Source organism: Hyperolius riggenbachi, chromosome 3 (genome assembly GCF_040937935.1).
Source record: "Hyperolius riggenbachi isolate aHypRig1 chromosome 3, aHypRig1.pri, whole genome shotgun sequence".
Classification (NCBI taxonomy): domain Eukaryota; kingdom Metazoa; phylum Chordata; class Amphibia; order Anura; family Hyperoliidae; genus Hyperolius; species Hyperolius riggenbachi.
In genome coordinates, this window is record NC_090648.1 from 127689958 (window position 1) to 127710073 (window position 20116).

General features: G+C 42.9%; 1 protein-coding gene across 2 annotated transcripts in view; it reads left to right on the top strand.

Annotated features, from left to right (window-relative positions):
• The window catches only part of MXD1 (MAX dimerization protein 1), a 43111-nt gene that overhangs the window by 1272 nt on the left and 21723 nt on the right, over positions 1-20116 (top strand). For both annotated transcript variants that reach the window (XM_068274916.1, XM_068274915.1), the window contains exon 2: positions 4621-4717. In XM_068274916.1, the coding sequence (XP_068131017.1) occupies positions 4621-4717 (97 nt within the window). The remainder of the gene's footprint in view (positions 1-4620; positions 4718-20116) is intronic.

A 20116-nucleotide genomic window follows, 5' to 3' on the forward strand; every position in this document is an offset into this window, starting at 1 on the left:
TTTGTTGTGCACTTTACATTGCATTTTCAGTGACTCGAATACAGTGACTTGAAAGGCAGCCAGATAGGACATGCTGTGCTTTAATTATGGCAGAGCTTGTCAATAGCAAGTAAAAGCACAAGTTTACAGAGCTCCATAAGATCCCATTCAAAATTCAAGTGCTGCGTTTAGGATCCCTTGAAAATGCGCACATTCTTGCAGCAGCCTTAGCTACAGATGCATGATCTGCTGTACGTTTGGCAATATGTTTGTAGCATGTCTGATGCATGTGTTGATAACGTGCACGTCTGTGATCTGTCTGTTCCACATAAAAGAGGCTGCACACATGTGGAGAGCAATGTTCTGCTGTGCGCGTCTGCTTGCATGATGCGTGTATGCAATGCATGTACGCACATGTCTCTGTGCACTGCCTTTCTTTGCATGAACCACATCATACATGTTATAATCGCCTGAAAGCAACCAACATACAAAGGTATTATACATATGTATTAAATATTGCTGGTAAACAGAATTTTATTAAAACATGTGCCTATGTATGTTAGTTTCATATGTGGATTAGTGAATAAGCCGATTCTATTGTAACATGAGCATAGTTCACATGTGAAAATAACTATAATTAAACTTATGTGCGCAGTGGGGTAAACATTGTAGTCCTTCTTGGCCATTTTATTACTTGTGTACGATGATATGTGCATGTTATTTCCAGGTAGCGTTTACCTGTGGTGCCTAGGCACGTATGCAATGATTTTATATACAGGCTATGCATGTATGAATGTGCCTATGACTGATCCCATTTATTCAGCCATTTAAGCATAGTATTATCATGATTGCAACTTGTCACTTGAACAGGCCTCCTCTGATTCAGCTGGCATGCCAGTGTCCTCACGCTACAAAGCAAATGATTTCCTGTTTTTCTTATTTTACCTCTGGAGTTACAGCTGATCTGTAGCTAAACTGTCTGCTCATTTCTCCAGAATAAACATCTATACAGCCAATCATAATCAAATCTTCTAGACGGTCTTGGTGATGGAAATCCAATGCAGAATCCTGGCACAGCAGTGAAAGCAGTAATTTAGCAAGCAGCATCTCGATAATACTTGTTAATTATCCTCAAAATATTTTTTTTCATCTTGGATTGAGAGCCTGTTATTATGCTAATATATTGAATAATTCACGTGATGCAGCAATGTGCTGCATGAAAATGGAGCCTCTGCCTTTCTGCCTGAGCTCTGTGCATGTGTGTGTTACACAGGAGAGAAATATAAGCTCTTGCTAAAAATAGAGGTCATTTGCATAAAAATGCAGGGGCCAAATATTGTGTGGCGTCCTAAGAGATGGTGGAGATCTGCAGTCTGGGATGCCCAGGCTGCATACACAGAGACACATTATTGTATGTGTGTTACTTGCGGTCAACAGAACAGATTCCAAAGGGGGAGGGGTACATGCTGTCAAGAGGCATAAAATGTTTGTTTGTTTTTATGTGCATGATATTTGACGCAATGCACTTGCTACAAGTACTGCAAAAATCCCCACCTGTGCACTTATTTTTTTCATTGTTATTGATCCATCTGTTTCAAAAAGGTTTATAAACATACGTGGCTGTGTTGTTTATTGCTCCAGTAGAGTGTCGAGTTATCAGTGCTTCTTTGACATCGTGTTTATACTGTATGGTGTTGATTTAGCTTTGTCATGTGACCATATATTGTATTTTCGTACCAGTTTATAATGTGTGGTCTATATTTAGTACAGTGTTGCACACGTGTAGGCGTCCTTGCAGTGTGCGTTGAGGTAGTGTGCTGCAAGGTAAGCTTAGGTGTTCAGGATCTACAGAAGTCATTGTGCAGAGTGACATCATCGCTAGAAAATGTTGTTTTCCATTTGGTCGTGCGGCGTTCTACCAGTCTGATATCTTATCATTTTGTCTGCGGCTCTTACACATATCGCACAGAGCATTGCCACCTTGCTGCACGTTTGACTTGTCATGGGCGCTGTCTGTTGATGTTGTTTTCCTTTGATCAATTTATAGGGCTAGACTGCGTATGCTGTCTTCCAATATCGTGTTGTATACACAGAATGTAAACCATCATATCCTATTGGTAATATCGGGGTTTATTTGCCTGTATAGCAGCCCATGCACTTCTGTTGTCTTGCAGTTCATTATGAATGGTTCTATAATCCCATTCGGAAAAATTCTTGATCCCTTTAGAAGCTGGAGAAGTAACTTGAGATGCTGGAATTGAGGTGTGAGTCCTATGGAAGCTGCCATATTTATTTCCTTTTAAACCATACCAGTTGCCTAGCTGCTGATCTTTCTGGTCAGTTATGTCTAAATCACACCTGAAACAAGCATGCACATAATCTTGGCGGCTTTGTCATAGACCTGTGATCTGCATGCTTGTTCAGGGTCTATGGCTTAAAGGGAACCTAAACTGAGAGAGATATGGATGTTTCCTTTGAGGCTACTTGCACACCAAGACGCTGCGTTAGGTGCTACGTTAAGGTCACATAACATGCACCTAACGCAAGGCCTGGTGCTCTTCGTTGTGGACGTCAGAGTGAGCCGCGTTGTGCAGCTCACTCTGGCGTCCGTGATGCGTACTCTTGGACGCATGCGGCATCACGTGGTCCCGCCAGCCAATCGCCGCACAGAGCGGCCGCACCAGGAAGTAAACACTGCACGTCACAACGTGCAGTGAATATTAATTAGCCATGTGCCTGGCCGCTCTTCGCTCCTCCCCAACATGACTGAGCATGTGCAAACAGTCTAACGCGGCTTAAGCCGCTGTAACGCTATAGTATTCTGTACTTTCGGAAGAACGTGCAGCGTTACATGTAACGCAACGTGGGCAGTGTGAACAGCCCACTTGTGTTACATTGCTGTGCGTTGGGGGAGCGTTACAGGCTGCCCTAACGTGCGCCTGTAACGTCCCTGTGTGTAAGCAGCCTTAAAGAATACCAGTTGCTTGGCAGTCCGGTTGATCTCTTTGGCTGCAGAAGTGGCTTAATCACATACCTGTCAGAATATACAAGCACCAAGCTATGGGTAGTGGTGTTGTAGCATTTGTGCATATAGACTACCTCTAGAATAGTTTACCATATATACTCTCATATAAGCCGACCCGTGTATAAGCTGAGGTACCCACTTTTCCCTCAGAAACCAGGAAAAAGTGATTGACTTGCATACAAGTCCCCTCCCCAGTATAGCCCACTCCACAGTAGCCAGATGTGCCCCCAGTACAAGTCAGAGCCCCTCCCCATAGCCAGATGTGCCACAAGGATGATAGTTGTGTCTCAAGACGCCACTAGTTGGGGTCATAGATATGAGACAGCAAATGCCACACAGTAAGAATCCCTGATTCCCCGATGCATTGCTGACATGTTGCTTGCTTGCTCTGCTCCAGAAGACTGGACACAGGTAGACTTGAGCAGCGCACTCTGCACATCATGTTATAGGGTATGGGGGGCACGGACACAGCAAGGAGCCAACTGGCAAGAGCAGATTTACTGGTGCACGATCCTTGCGTTCCTCTGCCAGTAACAAAACCAGCTTCTCCATTCATTCTGCTCAACTGACTCGCATATAAGCTGAGGGGGTAACTTTTTAGCAAATTTTGTGCTGAAAAATTAGTCTTATACTTGAGTATATACAGTAATTGAAAACAGTTGTCCACTTTTTCAGACAGACCTATGTGCAGGGGTCAATAAAGAACATTGAGAGCAACTTGATGGTATCAGAGCATTACCTTTGCTTGAACTAGCTGTTTTACAAAGTGACTGGCTTGTTGGGTACCTGTCCTGTCACTGGATGCTAAAAAGTCTAACTTTCTATTCTACCGCCTTAGCTCCTTACGCATGTGCAACTGCAGGTGTCTGAAACAAATGATGGCCAGTAGTTGTTTTAAAACAAAATGTCCTAACAATGGGGATTATCATCCATGTTGACCGATTTGGTGGATCAATTTGGACAATAACTGCTGTTAATCGTTCGTACCGCACGATGGCAGGTGATCAATCCATTCAAAATGCTCAAATGTTGCAAATTTTGCACTTTTGGGTCCTATTTTCATGTTTCTGTTAATAACCGTAGGGGAGACAGTCGCTAAATGCAAATGTGTGCCAATGTCGTTAGCTCGTCGCTAACCATCGGGGTTACCCTTTATAACTACTGTGCTGCCACAGGGCATATTGGGTATTTTTATTGGCTGATTGTAGAAAAAAATAGCGTTTATCCCATAAATGGCATAGTTTGCTGCAGTGGGTCTTTAGTAGATATTATTCTGTATCCTAACTTCGCTATGCTATTGGGGTGTCCTGATTAATAAACACGCTGGACTCTGACTCTATTTCAAATGATCCAAGTGTTCCAGATGTTTTTGTTGATGCTCCGCTCCATCCACCCTTCCTTCCTTTTATAAACGGAGAGCTGTTCCTTTAAGGAGGATTGTTTTTCAGGCATTTTTCCCATGCGTGTGTGTGTGTTTTGTATGTGTTCCTGGAGGAAGCTGCCTGCTTGTGTATGCTCCTGCAGATGTAGTTGTGTGTTCCTCCAGCACTTATGCACACAAGGCAGCTCATGCAGCCCCCTCTCACTAACTGTCATGTCTCTTCTGCTCTGCACAGAAGCTGAGCATGGTTATGCTTCCATGTTGCCTTACAACAGCAAGGAGAGGGACAGCTTGAAGAGGAAAAGCAAGTCGAAAAAAAGCAGCAGTAGCAGGTAAGATGGTCAAGGCTCTGTTTTCTTTCTCCTGCCTTTTGCCTGTGAATCCTGCAATATGCCGGAGTCGCTGGGAGTCTTTCTCAGTGCTCACATGCAAAGCACATGTGACGTGTGACAGAATGCACACCCCCATGGATTTGTGCCTGCGCTGAGAAACCTCTGGTGACTTCTGCTCTTGTTTTCCTGTGAAAAATGTGTCTGAGCTGCTAAAGCAGTGAAAATGAATAACAGATCAGCGGGACATGTGGCTCTAATAGGAAAAATAACACATTTTCTTTGCTCACATGAGGATTGTGCGTCAAATAGAAAGAGGAGATGGAACTGAATGTAGTGTTTTCCTGAAGGATCTCGAGTCCTGGTCAGGGGTCAGGTCAGTGCTTCAGTCCCATAGTGTCCTTATGAGGCCCTCATTGAGGTAGAGTTACTGGGGGTATGGGGGACCAGCTTGCCATGTTGTGCGCCATCAGACTGGATACAGGCGTAGTATATCGCCATAACGGTGTAGTAGGATTTCTTGTGACATGATTGAGTGAATCCTGAAATCTGTGCTGATGACCGGCAGATCTTTTTCTCAGTCGCAGAATTGAACAAACACACCTTGAAGTGACCCTGTATCCCAATGCTGTGAAAACACTATAAATACTTGGTAGTGGGATGGGGGTGTATGTATGGCGTAGGACTGCAGCCCAGGTTGTACACTTTATAGTTTAAATTTCATACATTTTTCTTAGAATCTGCTTGCAAACCAGAATTATTTGCATCCTCATTGGTTGGCTACCTGTCAGTCTCTAGTCATGTGATATTTGGCCCAGTTCAAATGTTCAAATACCAGATCCTAACAGAGGGGAACAGGTTCTATGTTCAAAATCAGATACTTAACCTTAAGAGAGGGAAGCCTCAGGATCCTATTGAGGCTTCCCTCGCTACTCTGTGGTCTCCTATTGCTGAGCGCGCCCCTCTCCACTTTAGGGTTGCACAGCTCCAACATGGCCGTGCAAGCCTGCCTGCGCAGTAGCCCACGGCTCCGGCTCACTACGCATGTAAGGGCGGGCTCAGTCTGCTATTCCGCAGCCACGCTGGAGTAGGAAGAGCTGCGCAGCCCTGATATGATTTTCGACAATGTCTGTTTGTGAATCTTCTGGGGGGCCACACTCAGTGACAGGGAACAACACAAGGGAGGGAAGCCTCAATAGGCTCCTGAGGCTTCCTCTCTTTAGGTGAGTATCTAATTTTGTACTTGAGCTTCGACTCCGGTACTCTTTAATCAGTGGAATCCTTTCACATTGCTCCATTAGAACGAATCCATTTGGCACATTCTGCAGAATGGACCGCAAGTTTGTTGAGGCTGCAATAAATCCAGAGTGACAGATGTGTCGCATTGATCGCACACTAACCTAAAGGAGGATTATGGATGGAAAACTGATACCTTTTTAAAAAACATTTATTTTTTTTTCCATCCGTGCAGTGTGAACCAGGCCTTAGTCACAGGTTCATGAGCACCAGTCTTTAGCTAAGCCCTGTACACACCAGTAGATCTGTCGCAAGGTAGAGCGCTGCCAATGCTGTACAGATACGTCATCAGTCCCCAGGCTAGCGTCGTGTCTGTTTCTGGAGGAGGGGGGAACAGAGTGCAACGAAGAGGAGTCCCACTGGCAGGGGGAGGAGAACAATGCAATTAAGCTTCAGAAAGCTAAAGATTCGGCATGCCAGATCTCCAGCAGACATCGTGCGGTGGCTGTACACACGCCAGTTTGAGCCATGATTCTCTCCCATGGTGGTCTTTATTGTCCACCATGGCTATACTCAAATTGCCGTGTGTACGTAGCTTTGGCCTAGAAGAGCTTTTTTTGTGAGAGTTAACTGCAGGAACTTGGAAGACCTCACTCACAGTGCAACACAGCGTACAGATTCCATAGAAAGTAATGCAACTTACCGTAGATGTACGGTTCATTGTAAACATTCATAGGCAGCTGCAAATTTAAATGAAAGGTCATTCTTATTAACCTTTAAATCTTGAAATCTTTGCAGTTCATGATACATGTTTAAAGAAGATATTTAGATAGAAATGGGCTTTCACTGTAAAGAAGACTTTTTTTTTTTTTTATTTTTTTTTTTATGCATTGGTTATTTGGGATGCATCCTTTATTCTCCCTGGGATCAAGAAAAATGTGCTTTACTTCCACATCTGCATCATATTTTCCTGTGTTGATTTCCCCATTGACCCTGCTTAATGTAGCAAAATACTGATGGTTTAATTTGGCAGGATTGTCCAACAGTTACTATAGCAACTTCAGCTGGGATTAGGCTTAGACACTGTGCACACATGGGCAAGCGTGTAGTTGGATTTCCTAGCCACAGTCGCTACCCCCAACAAGGAGCTTTGATTATGTGGCGACTGCTTCAGGATGAAGAGCGAGGAGGTCACGCAGAGTGCGGGCCTAATGGGACATCCTGGAGATAATTGTCACCGGCGGACTGATTGTGTGAAAGCCGGCGACACCGCTACAAAAGGAATGTCTGGCAAATAAGGTGGCGTTTTTTTTCTATTGGTTGCGCTGCCTAATGATTTCTACAATGTAACACAAATTGTAGAAGGCTTCAATAATTTAGGTACAGACCTAATTGTAAGTGACCAGCGGCAAACATGAGCCCACAGCATTGCAGCAGTGACGCAAATTGAATGTGACAGTGTTCCTAAATAGTTACTATGGCAATTGCATATATAATTAGACTGATGCGAAGAAAAAAAAAGGTTAATAAACAATTTAAATATGCAGTGCTACTACCACCGAGCATAGAGCGTGAAAACACAGCTTTAATGCAAAAGCCGTAAAAAAAATCCTCATACGAGACAACCTGTTTAGTTCAACCTTCCTTCACTGGCGTAGTCTTGCATAACTAGTAGCCCAGGTGCAGTCTGACCTTAATTACTAATGGCAAATCTATTATTGACCTTCACTGCGAGCTACTTTGGAGAAAAAGAGTGTTCAGTTGGGAACAAAAGCAGATAGAATCTATAGAAAGGTTATAATTCTTCCTCACTCAAATACTAAAAATATCCCTTTGAATTTAAGCTGCGGCCATTGCACAGTACAGTCGTGTTAAAGGGGAACTTCAGCCTAATCAAACATACTGTCATTAAAGAGAATCTGTATTGTTAAAATCGCACAAAAGTAAACATACCAGTGCGTTAGGGGACATCTCCTATTCCCCTCTGTCACAATTTCGCCGCTCCTCGCCGCATTAAAAGTGGTTAAAAACAGTTTTAAAAAGTTTGTTTATAAACAAACAAAATGGCCACCAAAACAGGAAGTAGGTTGATGTACAGTATGTCCACACATAGAAAATACATTCATACACAAGCAGGCTGTATACACCCTTCCTTTTGAATCTCAAGAGATCATTTGTGTGTTTCTTTCCCCCTGCAGCTATCTTCCACTGAAGTGTCAGGCTGTTTCTTCCTGCAGAGTGCAGACAGCTCTGCCTGTATGTAATTCCTCAGTATGTGAAAGCCCAGCCAGCTCAGAGGAGGATTTATCCAGCTTGTAAAAGATAAGAGAGAAGAGAGAAGCTGCCCTAATCTAAATAATACACAGGCAGTGTGCAGAGAGGGGCCTGGAGAGGGGAGATGCATCACAGAACCACAACACTGAAGAACTTGGCAGCCTTCCAGACACAGGCTGACAAGTCTGACAAGAGAGAGATAAGTTGATTTATTACAGAGATGGTGATAGTAGAACCTGCTGCAGTAAGCCAGAACACATTAGAATAGCTTTTGGAACTTGTAGGATGATAAAAAACAGGATGCAATTTTTGTTACGGAGTCTCTTTAAGTTACATTACTTATGTTAACTAAAATAGATAGGTAATATAATCTCCTGCCCACCCTGTTTTAAAAGAACAGGCAAATGTTTGTGATTTCATGGGGGCAGCCACCTTTTTGGTTGAAAGGAGGTGACAGGGAGCATGAGACACAGTTCCAACTGTCCTGTGTCTTGATCACCCCTCCCAGCTCCCTGCGCTAGGCCCCTAGTGTGAACGATCCCTTAAACTGTGTGACACATATGGCTGTGCTTTATACAGCAATGCATTGCACCTCCATTGCAGTACTGACACTACTCATTCCCACTGAATAGTACAGCCATTCTCCACACCAGTGTATACCAGTGTTTCTCAACATTTCATGGGTATGTACCCCTTTTGAAAGCCTGTGCTGGCCGAGTACCTCCTGATATGATAGACTATCTCAAGTACCCCTTGATACAGATACACTTAATAGTAGTTCTTGATGATTGTTTCTAAACAGTTTCCAAGCATTTGCTATTGTTTTTAATTAGCTGAAATACTAGTTTGACTGTTTCCATAGGATTTGTTTTCTGAAACTATACATTTATTAAACTTAAGTAAATACATCAAGCACCCTTTGGACCCACCAGAAGTGCCTCCTGGGATACACGTACCACACGTTGAGAACCTAGGCTGTAGACTGAGGCCTCTTTTACACGAATGGCTGACAGAAGTGCATTTTACTGCGGGTCAGCAGCCCCTGTTTCTGTGCAGGGCACTTGCGCCCAGCAATTGTGGCATCCACTGCATGTGCATCTGAGCCAGCGGGAGCTGGTCCTGGATGCAACATGTGGCATTCGTTTTTACCAGGCGGCAACCACATGGCATGTCAACCGACCGACACTCAGGTTGTGTGACTGCTCCCATTCAGTTGCAAATGCAACGGAAGGGCACTTGACCCAGGCAATCCGTGGCTAAAAGGCACGTTTAACGTGTCGATTATCCGTTCAGCTGAAGGAGCCCTAAAGTGTGTGCAGCAGTATGTTTTTCAGAGGGCACACTGTGCCAAACCACCTGAGCACAAATGCCTGACATTATTTTCCAGTCAATTCCTGCATATGACAGAGCATGGGAGGTGCTGTGCCGTGCTGCACTGAACTGAAAAATTCCAACCAGTTGTATAGTCTACTCCTCAGCTTGACCGCTGAGAACACGCCCCGGACACCTCACCATGATCCGCTCTTGTAGAAATTGCAGGTACCATCTGTCATCTGCTGTCAGGTAGAGTCTGTCCGCACTGATACTGAACACCCACAATCCTGACGCCTTTATGAAAGAAAAGATACACGGCTATCTCTCGGCAACCTAATGAGTGTTCGTGTGTCAGTAAAAAAGATGGATTACGCTTTGATGTATTTGTAATCTATATCTAAATTGATGGGCCTCCATGTTTGGACTAGGATTTAAACCAGTCAGGGTTTGTACTCTAGCAGATTAACATCTGCCGCTACACTGACACAATGCTGTCCCTGTATGAGCACCATGTGAAACAGCACTACCAGAAGCTGCATTCACTGCACATCTGCCATGTCAAAACCAGCGCCTGAACTACACAACCAGTAATTACTAGCATCAGCTGATCAATCTTGTCAGGCTTGTTGACTAGACGTTGGCTTCTATGTTCCAGACCAACCTTTTATGTTCTGTGGCCTTTTACAAATCGGAGAAGCAGTAAAATTGTGAATGAACGACTGGCACTCTAGAAGTGTTACACATCAGAATTTTTAGTATTCATTTTTCAAGGACACCTGCTGCATTTTTGTATGGTAAAGTGCATGTTGCTGTGCTTTTGCACGTGTATAGTATTCATTATTTTGTAAGGTTAAACTGCACAGGACAGAAGGAAAACAGAGAAATGCACTCTATATGTTTTTAGAGAGTTTAGCCTGTCTAATTCCACTTCATCTGTGACCAATCATAAGTGTAATTCGATCTCTTCAGCTGTGTCAGCTCAGGAATCTTCTCTGCCAGGGCAGAGCTGCTAATTTGTAACACAGGATGTTAACCCTATGTCTGCTACATGAAAGCAGGAAGTGGACACACTGTAGGTTGTTGTTATTATTATTGCTGAATTTGTATCAGAAATGTTGTTCTGTAAAGGTTATTATGCTCTTGAGTATTTTTTAGAACATAGAGTAAGTTCTAAGTTCAGGTCCGCTTCAACTTCCCGTTAATTACATATAAATGGCAGGAAGATAACTTTTAAAATGCAGAATACAAAAACCCACCACTCTGTGCGCTTAAATGTGCCCATTAACGGTACAGTATTTTCCACAGATGCGATCGTTGGATCAGATTTTTACAATTGAATTGCACAGAAAATCACAGAAACAGTTTGGGAATATCCTGCCCTCGTTGTTCCAATGCAGGAAAATGTCCCTCACCTCCTGAATAGACATAGGGAGTGAGATGTAAAGAATTTTGACTTGTGTGCAGATTGAAAGCAAATTGCTTGTAGGTTAAATTCGCTCAATAAAATTGACAGGAAGTGCATTGTTTGGTTCATTTCCAAGCTAAGTGTAACTTACAGTATACTGGCACGCAAGTCAGAATTATTTGCATCTCATGGACCATCTCTACTCCTTACCAGAGGGCGTGGGCAGATCTCTCCAACAGGGTTAGAGACTGCAATAAAAATCTTTTTCTTGTAGCATGGGAAAGAGCTTCCTGTCCCTGTGAAAACATGCTACAGGTTTTCTTTTTAAAGGGAACCTGAAGTATATGAAGGCTGCCACATTTGTTTCCTTTTAAACAATACCAGTTGCCTGGCAGTCCTGCTGATCTATTTGGCTGCAGTATTGTTTGAAGAACACCAGAAACGAGCATGCAGTTAATTTTGTCAGAGCTGACAAATGTCAAACTCCTCATCTGTCACATGCTTGTTCATGGTATGTGGCTAAAAGCATTAGAGGCAGAGGATCAGCAGGGCTGCCAGGCAACTGGTATTGTTTAACAGGAAATAAATATGGCAGCCTCCATATCCCTCTCACTACAGTTGTCCTCTAAATTGCAGACTTGTGAGGTTAAGTCTGTTCACATTAGAGCATACAGTAAAACCAGTTGAGATGTTCAGTATTTATCGCCAGCCTGGAGATGTTGGTAACTAACAGCTATTCGGTAAGGTTATGGAAGGGAGGAAATGGAGCAGAGAAAATATGAAAACTAATTATACCATTGAGGAATGTAAGAAAGTTAATAATAAAAGTGTATTTAAAGAACATTACTGTAGGTTGGAATTCAAATAGTTAATAAGATGCTAATGGTTTTGAGCTGATAAAAAATGTAATGTTAAAGGGAAGGTTCAAGCAAAATAAAAAAATGAGTTTCACTTACCTGGGGCTTCTACCAGCCCCCTGCAGCCATCCTGTGCCCTCATAGTCACTCACTGCTGCTCCAGTCCCCCGCTGGCAGCTTGCCGACCTCGGAGGTCGGCGGGACGCATTGCATACATTTTTACGCATTCCCGCTAGTGCAGGAACATTAATACATACATTTTTACGCGTTACTGGTTCAATGCGTACAGTTTTACGCATTGAACAAGTAATGCGTAAAAATGTATGTGTTAATGTTCCTGCACTAACGGGAATGCGTAAAAATGTACGCAATGCGTCCCGCCGACCTCCGAGGTCGGCAAGCTGCCAGCGGGGGACTGGAGCAGCAGTGAGTGACTATGAGGGCACAGGATGGCTGCAGGGGGCTGGTAGAAGCCCCAGGTAAGTGAAACTCATTTTTTTATTTTGCTTGAACCTTCCCTTTAATTTTATGCAGCTTAGACTTGCACTTTAATTGTCAGTATACAGGTAATTAAAAAAAAAAATGCTATCTGTATCACATCTCTCATGCATTTTCACTGCGCTGCAATAATCCTATTGAATGAATGAATCCTAGTATACGGCATGAGATCTTGGTGACCTGTCATTTAGTTTTAAAGCAAATGACAGAACCATTACTGCATGTGTGAAAATCTTAGTGAAAAATCTAAAATACCGCATGAGGTAAATTACCAAACATGTAATTTAGGTGCTAGTCTAGTTTAGGGTACCCAGCAGGAAACCTTTATAGTGAAGAGTTCTCCAGTCACAGAACTCCTATAGCACAAAGCATTCTGACTGGCCAAATACTGTGGGCGTAGTTTCCTACAACCTAGTGAGGGTGCTGTCCACCAAATCACATTAGCTGAATTTACTTATGAGGTTTCCTGCTGGGTCCCCTAGTGTAGACTAGCGCCGGCATTTTTACTGAATGCGTCTTAGTAAATTTAAGCTATGGTGTGGGTGTGTTTGCCCTCTCAAATGCAAGTTACAGAACACGTTTGACTCTTTTGAAGTAGTAAGTAGTTATTCGCCTGCTGCTTTGTATGTAAATTTCACATCTTTAGATTATTTGCAATGCAGGCTGATTATACAACCGAACTTGATTTTCAGTATTTTAATGTCTGGAATAATTAGCATTAGAGCACCTCCCCAATGGGAGATCTAATCACACTTAAAAAAAAAAAAAAAAAAAAAATAGCACAGGGTAAGTTGGATGGAAAGTTCATCATCAGGTGATCAGTTTGTCTTATGTTATTATTCGGTGGCCTTCCTTTCAACGGTAGCACTTGGACATTAACTGATGACAGCAAACGGATGTTAAAAGCCCCTGTGCACTTGTCATAGTTTCCATTTCCTTAGGATTTTTCCATTGCTAGATATCAAAGATAGAGCTTTCATTCACCCTGGGGCATCATAAGACTCTTAATATTGCCCTGATGAAGCAACAAAGACTTAAAGCGAAATTGTCACCATAAAAATCAAATTTCAACAGCAACTGGTCTGAGTGTATTAAGTGATAAAGATGCTAATCCTGCATTCAAAACATTTTTTTTTTTTTTCAGCTGTTATGGTTTGGAGTTATCACATACCTTAGGGACACTGGCCCTTTAATAGCCATTGCTATTCAGTTGCATGCTGGGGGTTCTTTTTATGACAAGACAAATAACATTTATATTGCGCTTTTCTCCTGGTGGACTCAAAGCGCCAGAGCTGCAGCCACCAGGACGCGCTCTATAGGCAGTAGCAGTGTTAGGGAGACTTGCCAAAGGTCTCCTACTGAATAGGTGTTGGCTTACTGAACAGGCAGAGCCGAGATTCGAACCCTGGTCTCCCGTGTCAGAGGCAGAGCCCTTAACCATTACATCATCCAGCCACATTTATCTATAATATATTCTTCCTCTTCCATTTATTTCCCTGCCTAGCTGAAGCATGATCCTCTGCTCACTTGTGTTTTACAACCAAGGCTGAAGTGACTCAGAGATTGGAGGAGAAAAGAAAAAAGTTAAGGGAAGAAATGACATCAGTATTTGGCCTCAAACTGTGGGCAAAAGGCATGGTTCCCACCAAGATCAGAATTCTCTTCAATTACTATAGAACATTCACTGAAATCAAAACGTGGACAGTACAGTACATGTTATGTACGTAGAGCAAGTATTTACTTATATATGTGGGGTTTTTTTTCCCCTGGCCTAGTATGGCTAATCCTCCTGGTTTAAGAAATAAGTCTGCTTTAATAAACTATCAGTCTCCTATTCATCTTGGCTTTCTTGAGGTGTGCTAACACTGGCGTCTTCTAAACCAATTTTACCAGAATTTTTGCTCCATAAGTAGCAACTGACCGTAGGATGCACCTAGATTTAGAGGAGGAAAAACCTTATGGTGCATCTTCAGAGTGAAGGGGTGTCTTCTGGAGCATCTCCAAGCGGTCTCCCCTCCTAAGCAAACACCGCTTACATGGGACCACTGCAGAGTATAGCTCGAGTGGAGCGCACTCGCCTATCTAACAATGCAGTACTGGCTTTTCTGTAGGGGGTTTCCTTCCTCCAATCAAAAGGCCCTGGTTAAGTCTCATACATAGTTGAGTGCTTCAGTTTGCAAGCTAAACGTATAAAAGCTGTACACACAGGAAAGAGTGTTGTCAATGGCAGGTAGTAGTATGACTATGCAGTGGTGGCTGAGTCTTCGGGTTGTGGGTGAGGGTGATTACCTAGTTTTATCCTTAAAATAAGGCTGCTCCATCTCCCAATTCGGTTGCACACCGTTGGGTCCTGTCTCTACTGGCTTGTTGCAGGGCCGGGGTCTGACATATATTTGTAAATCTAAACATATCTTCCAATTCTGAATTATGAACCAGTAGTAATACAGACAATGGCATTTTGTGTATGCCATTGTCTGTATTACTACGGTATGTATCCCTTGTTTTTGTTCTTACTCCATGGAATATGTTGGTTCTTTTTTTAAATTAACTTGTGACTTAGCCCGTTTAGGGATAGACCTAGCCAGTTTTTAATGCGCACACCCGCCCCTTCTGGCCCCGTCCTCCTCCGGGTCTCGGCAGTGTCTCTACGTCCCTGCACATGCGCAGTGCACAAAAAGCACGGACGGACATGGGACACAGGGACACTTGCATTTTATTGTATGGGATACAGGAACTCCCTTGTTAACGAACAGATATGGACTGTAGGTTCATTATTAACATGAATATGTCCATAAGTCAAAACACTGCCATCTCTGTCTCTTTACCAGTTTAAAAAAAAATTTCTGTCTTTGACTTTTGTAAAATTGATTTTCTGAAACTGCAAGGTCTTTTTGAAAACAATTTACATTTTTGGGCCGTTCGTATTGGCAGGTCGTTCTTTAGTTGTCAGGTAGACCTATATTTTTTTTCTATGTAGGTTGTTCCAGAATGTGATTTCTGCTTTGAGGCACCTGCACTCTCCATTCACCGTACCTCCATCTGCTACTCTGAGCTCTCCCCTCACCTCACACTGCATTGCTGAGGCTCACCATGTGTTGGATTGGAGTTCAAGCTATGCCTATCGGGAAAGCATGCTGGTACTTATCAAAGGCAGTCTGTCGACAGTGACTGTCCCTCCAGCTCCATATCCGCTCCTTTCACCATGATAATCAACAAATACATTTTTGGAGGGCTGGCAGTGTTTTATTTTTTTTCCTGTTGCGGTGTTGAGTAGTGGAAAATCTGAGGTTTCCGTGTGCTCAGATTGGTAGCACCACTGACCATCTGTGCTGCCCTGTACCTAGACACTTGAATGATGTCTAATACAATGAATTTACATGCATATTGTTTCAAATCAATTCGTTTTTTTTCTTCAAAGAGGTTTTTATTAGCAAACATATTGCTGCCTTTCATGAGCTTACCCCCCCCCCCCCCTCCCTCCTTGGATCTGTGTCAGCTACTGAGATTAAGCCTTGTGTACATGTTGTTCCTGTCCTATTAACCCGTGATTTATAGTGCAGAAGTGAAAGATTCCTCTAACTATATATACTAAACTTGGGTGAGTAGCCCTGATTCTGTACCATGTGTCAAATATTATGACCTTTTTACAGTTTAGGAGTTGCTGGAAAGGTAATTAAGAAATTAGATCATTCTAGCAAGGCATTTTGTTTTCTACGTTTTGCTTTAATGAAAAAACAAAAAAAAGTTCTGGCACAATATTTTATATGTTCATTAGAAAACTAAGGGCTCTTTCACATCTGCGCAAACTTTGAGCGTTTTATCGCTAAAGTTTGTGTTAACCAAGGTAAAATGAAAGTCCATAGACTTTCATTTTACCTTTCACACCCGACCCTGCGTTTCGGTACGTTACGGTTCCGATGCACCTGGGCGCAGTTTTTCGTCCAATGCGCTCGGGAGCCATCGTTTTCCGTCGGGTTCAATTAATAGCTACCGCTGCTGATTGTGTTGCACCGCAGATACCCGATGTCACACCGCAGGCTATCAACGCGTGCAGGAGAACGGCTCCTGCACGCGTCGTCTGATGTGAAAGAGCCCTGAGTTTATTGTTCCCTTTGTTTTATTTTGCAGAAAAAAAAAACCCTGCCATCACAGCTTATACATTTTCACAACCCTCATACCTTTTTTGCCACTCTCCTCCCTCTTAGGCCCCATCTCCTGATAGGCTATCAGTCAGTGGGGAGGTGTGGCTTTAGATGTCCACCATATTTCTTGCTTCTTCATACCCATGTGACTGAAAGGGAAGTGGCTGACTGGCTGTAAGCAGACAGCTGTAGGTCACAGGCTGTATGAACTGGCCCTGCTGCTAGTTTTATTTTGCAACATTGTAGCTTTTTTTCTTATTTTAATGCATAATTTAAATGTAATCCTAAAAAAGCATTTACTCTGGGTTAAAATGGGGACACACGGATTTTATATTTTACAGGGTTTTTTTATTTTTATTTTTTTATTCCCAATAGTGGTCCCTTAAGTAGGTACTGTAATAATTAACAATATTTATATTGCACTTTTCTCCTGTCGGACTCAAAGTGCTTGAGAGCTGCAACCACTATGGCCTAGTGCACACCAGAGCGGTTCGGCTGCGGTTTGCGATCCGCTTGCGGGTGCGGATCCGCTAGGGTAATGTATTTCAATGGGCTGGTGCACACCAGAGCGGGAGGCGTTTTGCAGAAACGCATACTCCCGGGCTGCTGCAGATTTTGGATTGCGGATGCATTTCTGCCTCAATGTTAAGTATAGGAAAACCGCAAACCGCTCTGAAAAACGGCACTTCAGAGCGGTTTGCCAGGCGTTTTTTGCTACAGTAGCTGTTCAATAACAGCTTTACTGTAACAATACATGAAATCTACTACACCAAAAATGCTTCACAAAACCGCAAAATGCTAGCTGAAACGCTACAGAAAAATGAGAAAAAGCATTTCAAAATCTGCTAGCATTTTGCGGATCTGCTAGCGGTTTTTGGTGTGCACTAGGCCTCAGTGCCACCCTGCAGTGTTGTGGAGTCTTCCCCAAGAACTCATTGGGTACTGGCATACTAAACCAAAACTATGATTTTAGTGCTCTTCGGTCAAAAGAAGCTTACAAATCTTACACCTGATTGCCTGTATGTGCGACTTGCCAAAAAAGAAAAAAAAAAAAAAAAACCTAAACCCTCAAATACCAGCCTGCCTTTGTGTATATATTGTACAGAGAAATCCCACTCCAATTTTGCACGATGGTGGTCCTTTCAATTTTAATTTGAATATTCCGCAGAGCATTTGGTTACATGGTCATGTATCCAGCTATAGGAATTTGTGGTGGACATGATAGCAGTTTCCACCAATTTAGAGCGCTTGTTTTTGTGCAGTAGCTGGGAAGAGGGGTTTTACTTTACTATTAAAAGAAAAATAAATAGGAAAGAAATTTAGACTAAAGTGATGTTCTGTTAAATGTGTATCTTTTATTAAAGAAAAACACACTGCCTAAACTGGGGCTTTAAATGTAACACTTAAATAACAAATGCCATTTCACATAATTAGATGAAATGACATGTGTTTGTAATCTTCCTATTATTAGTAAATGTCATTTCTGTGGAATGTGCCACAACAGTGAAGGGAAATAATTGACTCTTGAATCCTGGATACCTGTCAGCCGTACTGATGAAGGTGTAGATGCTGTGGAGTCAGTGTGTGAATCATGTCTACCAGGACTTGTCTTCTGCTCTGCTGCAGCCATGTTTTTCAAGTTTGCTCACGTGTCACAGGACAGCTCTACACATCATATGTGTTATGAGGCTCAAAGGCTTTCAGAAATGAGGAAACGCCCCAATTAGACAAATAGTTTTGTCTTGCAGCTTTTTTTTTTTCCTTTGACGTCTTCTGTTTTGTTTTGTTTTTTATTTGTTTTTTTTTATTTACTTCTCATTTTTATTCACAGTGCATCCTGAAAGTATTCACAGCGTATCATCAATTTTTCCACATTTTTATTTTACAGCCCTATTCCAAAATGGATTAAATTTATTTTTTTTCCTCAGAAGTCTACACACAACACCCCATAATGACGTGAAAATTTTTTGCTTGCGTTTTTTTGCAAATTTTATTAAAAATAAAGAAAGGTACTTATCCGTTAGCCGGGCGCATCCGGCAGGTGGCGCTGTTGTAGCGAATTTCATTCATGCTTAGTTAACGTAGTGCTGTGTGAATGGAAGCGCCGCAGGTGGCACTAATTGCATTGATACGGCACATAACAATAACAGTGTTAATGGGAACTAATATGTATTTCAAGTGGCCGGAACTGTTACTTAATGCAATTAAAATGAAGGCGGCGGCAATTTAACAGATGAAGCCGCCGCCTTCGTCTGTTCTTCGTCTTCTTCTCCCACTTTGCCCTCCTCTGGCTTCTATACAATGCTGGCAGCCTGCGGGGACATGCGTCTCCCCCCAGAGTCGTTCGTCGCGGAAGGGAATCCTGTTTGTTTTCTTGCGACGAACGACTCTGGGGGGACACGCGTGTCCCCCCCCCCAGCTGCCAGCATTGTATAAAATGCCAGAGGAGGGCAAAGGGGGAGAAGAAGACGAAGAACAGACGAAGGCGGCGGCTTCATCTGTTACATTGCCGCCGCCGCCTTCATTTTAATTGCATTAAGTAACAGTTCCGGCCACTTGAAATACATATTAGTTCCCATTAACACCGTTATTGTTATGTGCCGTATCAATGTAATTAGCGCCACCTGCGGCGCTTCCATTCACACAGCACTACGTTAACTAAGCATGAATGAAATTCGCTACAACAGCGCCACCTGCCGGATGCGCCCGGCTAACGGATAAGTACCTAAAGAAATTATGAAATTACATGTGCATAAGTATTTACAGTCTTTGCTATGAAGCTCAACATTGAGCTCAGGTGCATCCTGTTTCGCCTGATCATCCTTGAGAAGTTTCTGCAGCTTAATTGGAGTCCACCTGTGGTAAATTCAGTTGATTGGACACGATTTGGAAAGTCACACACCGGTCTATGGAAGGTCCCACAGTTGACAGTTTGCATGAACTCAAAGGAATTGTCTGTAGACCTCCGAGACAGAATCTTAGGATGGTTACAAAAAAAAGTTCTGCAGCTTTGAAGGTCCCAGTGAGCAGAGTGGTCTCCATCATCCGTAAGCGGAAGAAGTTCAAAACTGCCAGAACTCTTCCAAGAGCTGACTAGCCATCTAAACTGAGCGATCTGGGGAGAAGGGCCTTAGTCAGGGAGGTGACCAAGAACTTGATGGTCACTCTGTCAGAGGTCCTCTGTGCAGAGAGGAGAACCTTCTAGAAGGACATCCATCTCTGCAGCAATCCACCAATCAGGCCTGTATGGTAGAGTGACCAGACAGAAGCCACTACTTAGTAAAAGGCTCATGGCAGCTCGCCAAAAGGCACCTGAAGGACTCTCGGACCGTGAATCTGCAAAAGATCTCTTCCTGCAAAAGATCCATTCCTACAAAATGCATTCATAGTCTATGAGATCTGCAGATCCTCATACACACCTGGTTTAACAGACTTCATCTGCATATCTGGCAATCATCTGCAGATCTTAAAATCCATACTGGTGTATCTGATCTGCAGATTGCCTGTTAAACAAAGTGTGTATGGTGATCTGCAGATCTCATAAACTATGAATGCATTTTGCAGGAATGGATCTTTTGCAGGACGAGATCTTTTTGCAGATAATGATCTTTTTAATGTGTACGGGCATCTTTGTGTGCAGCATCTTGCAAAGATTTTATCTGATGGGGGGTTCAGC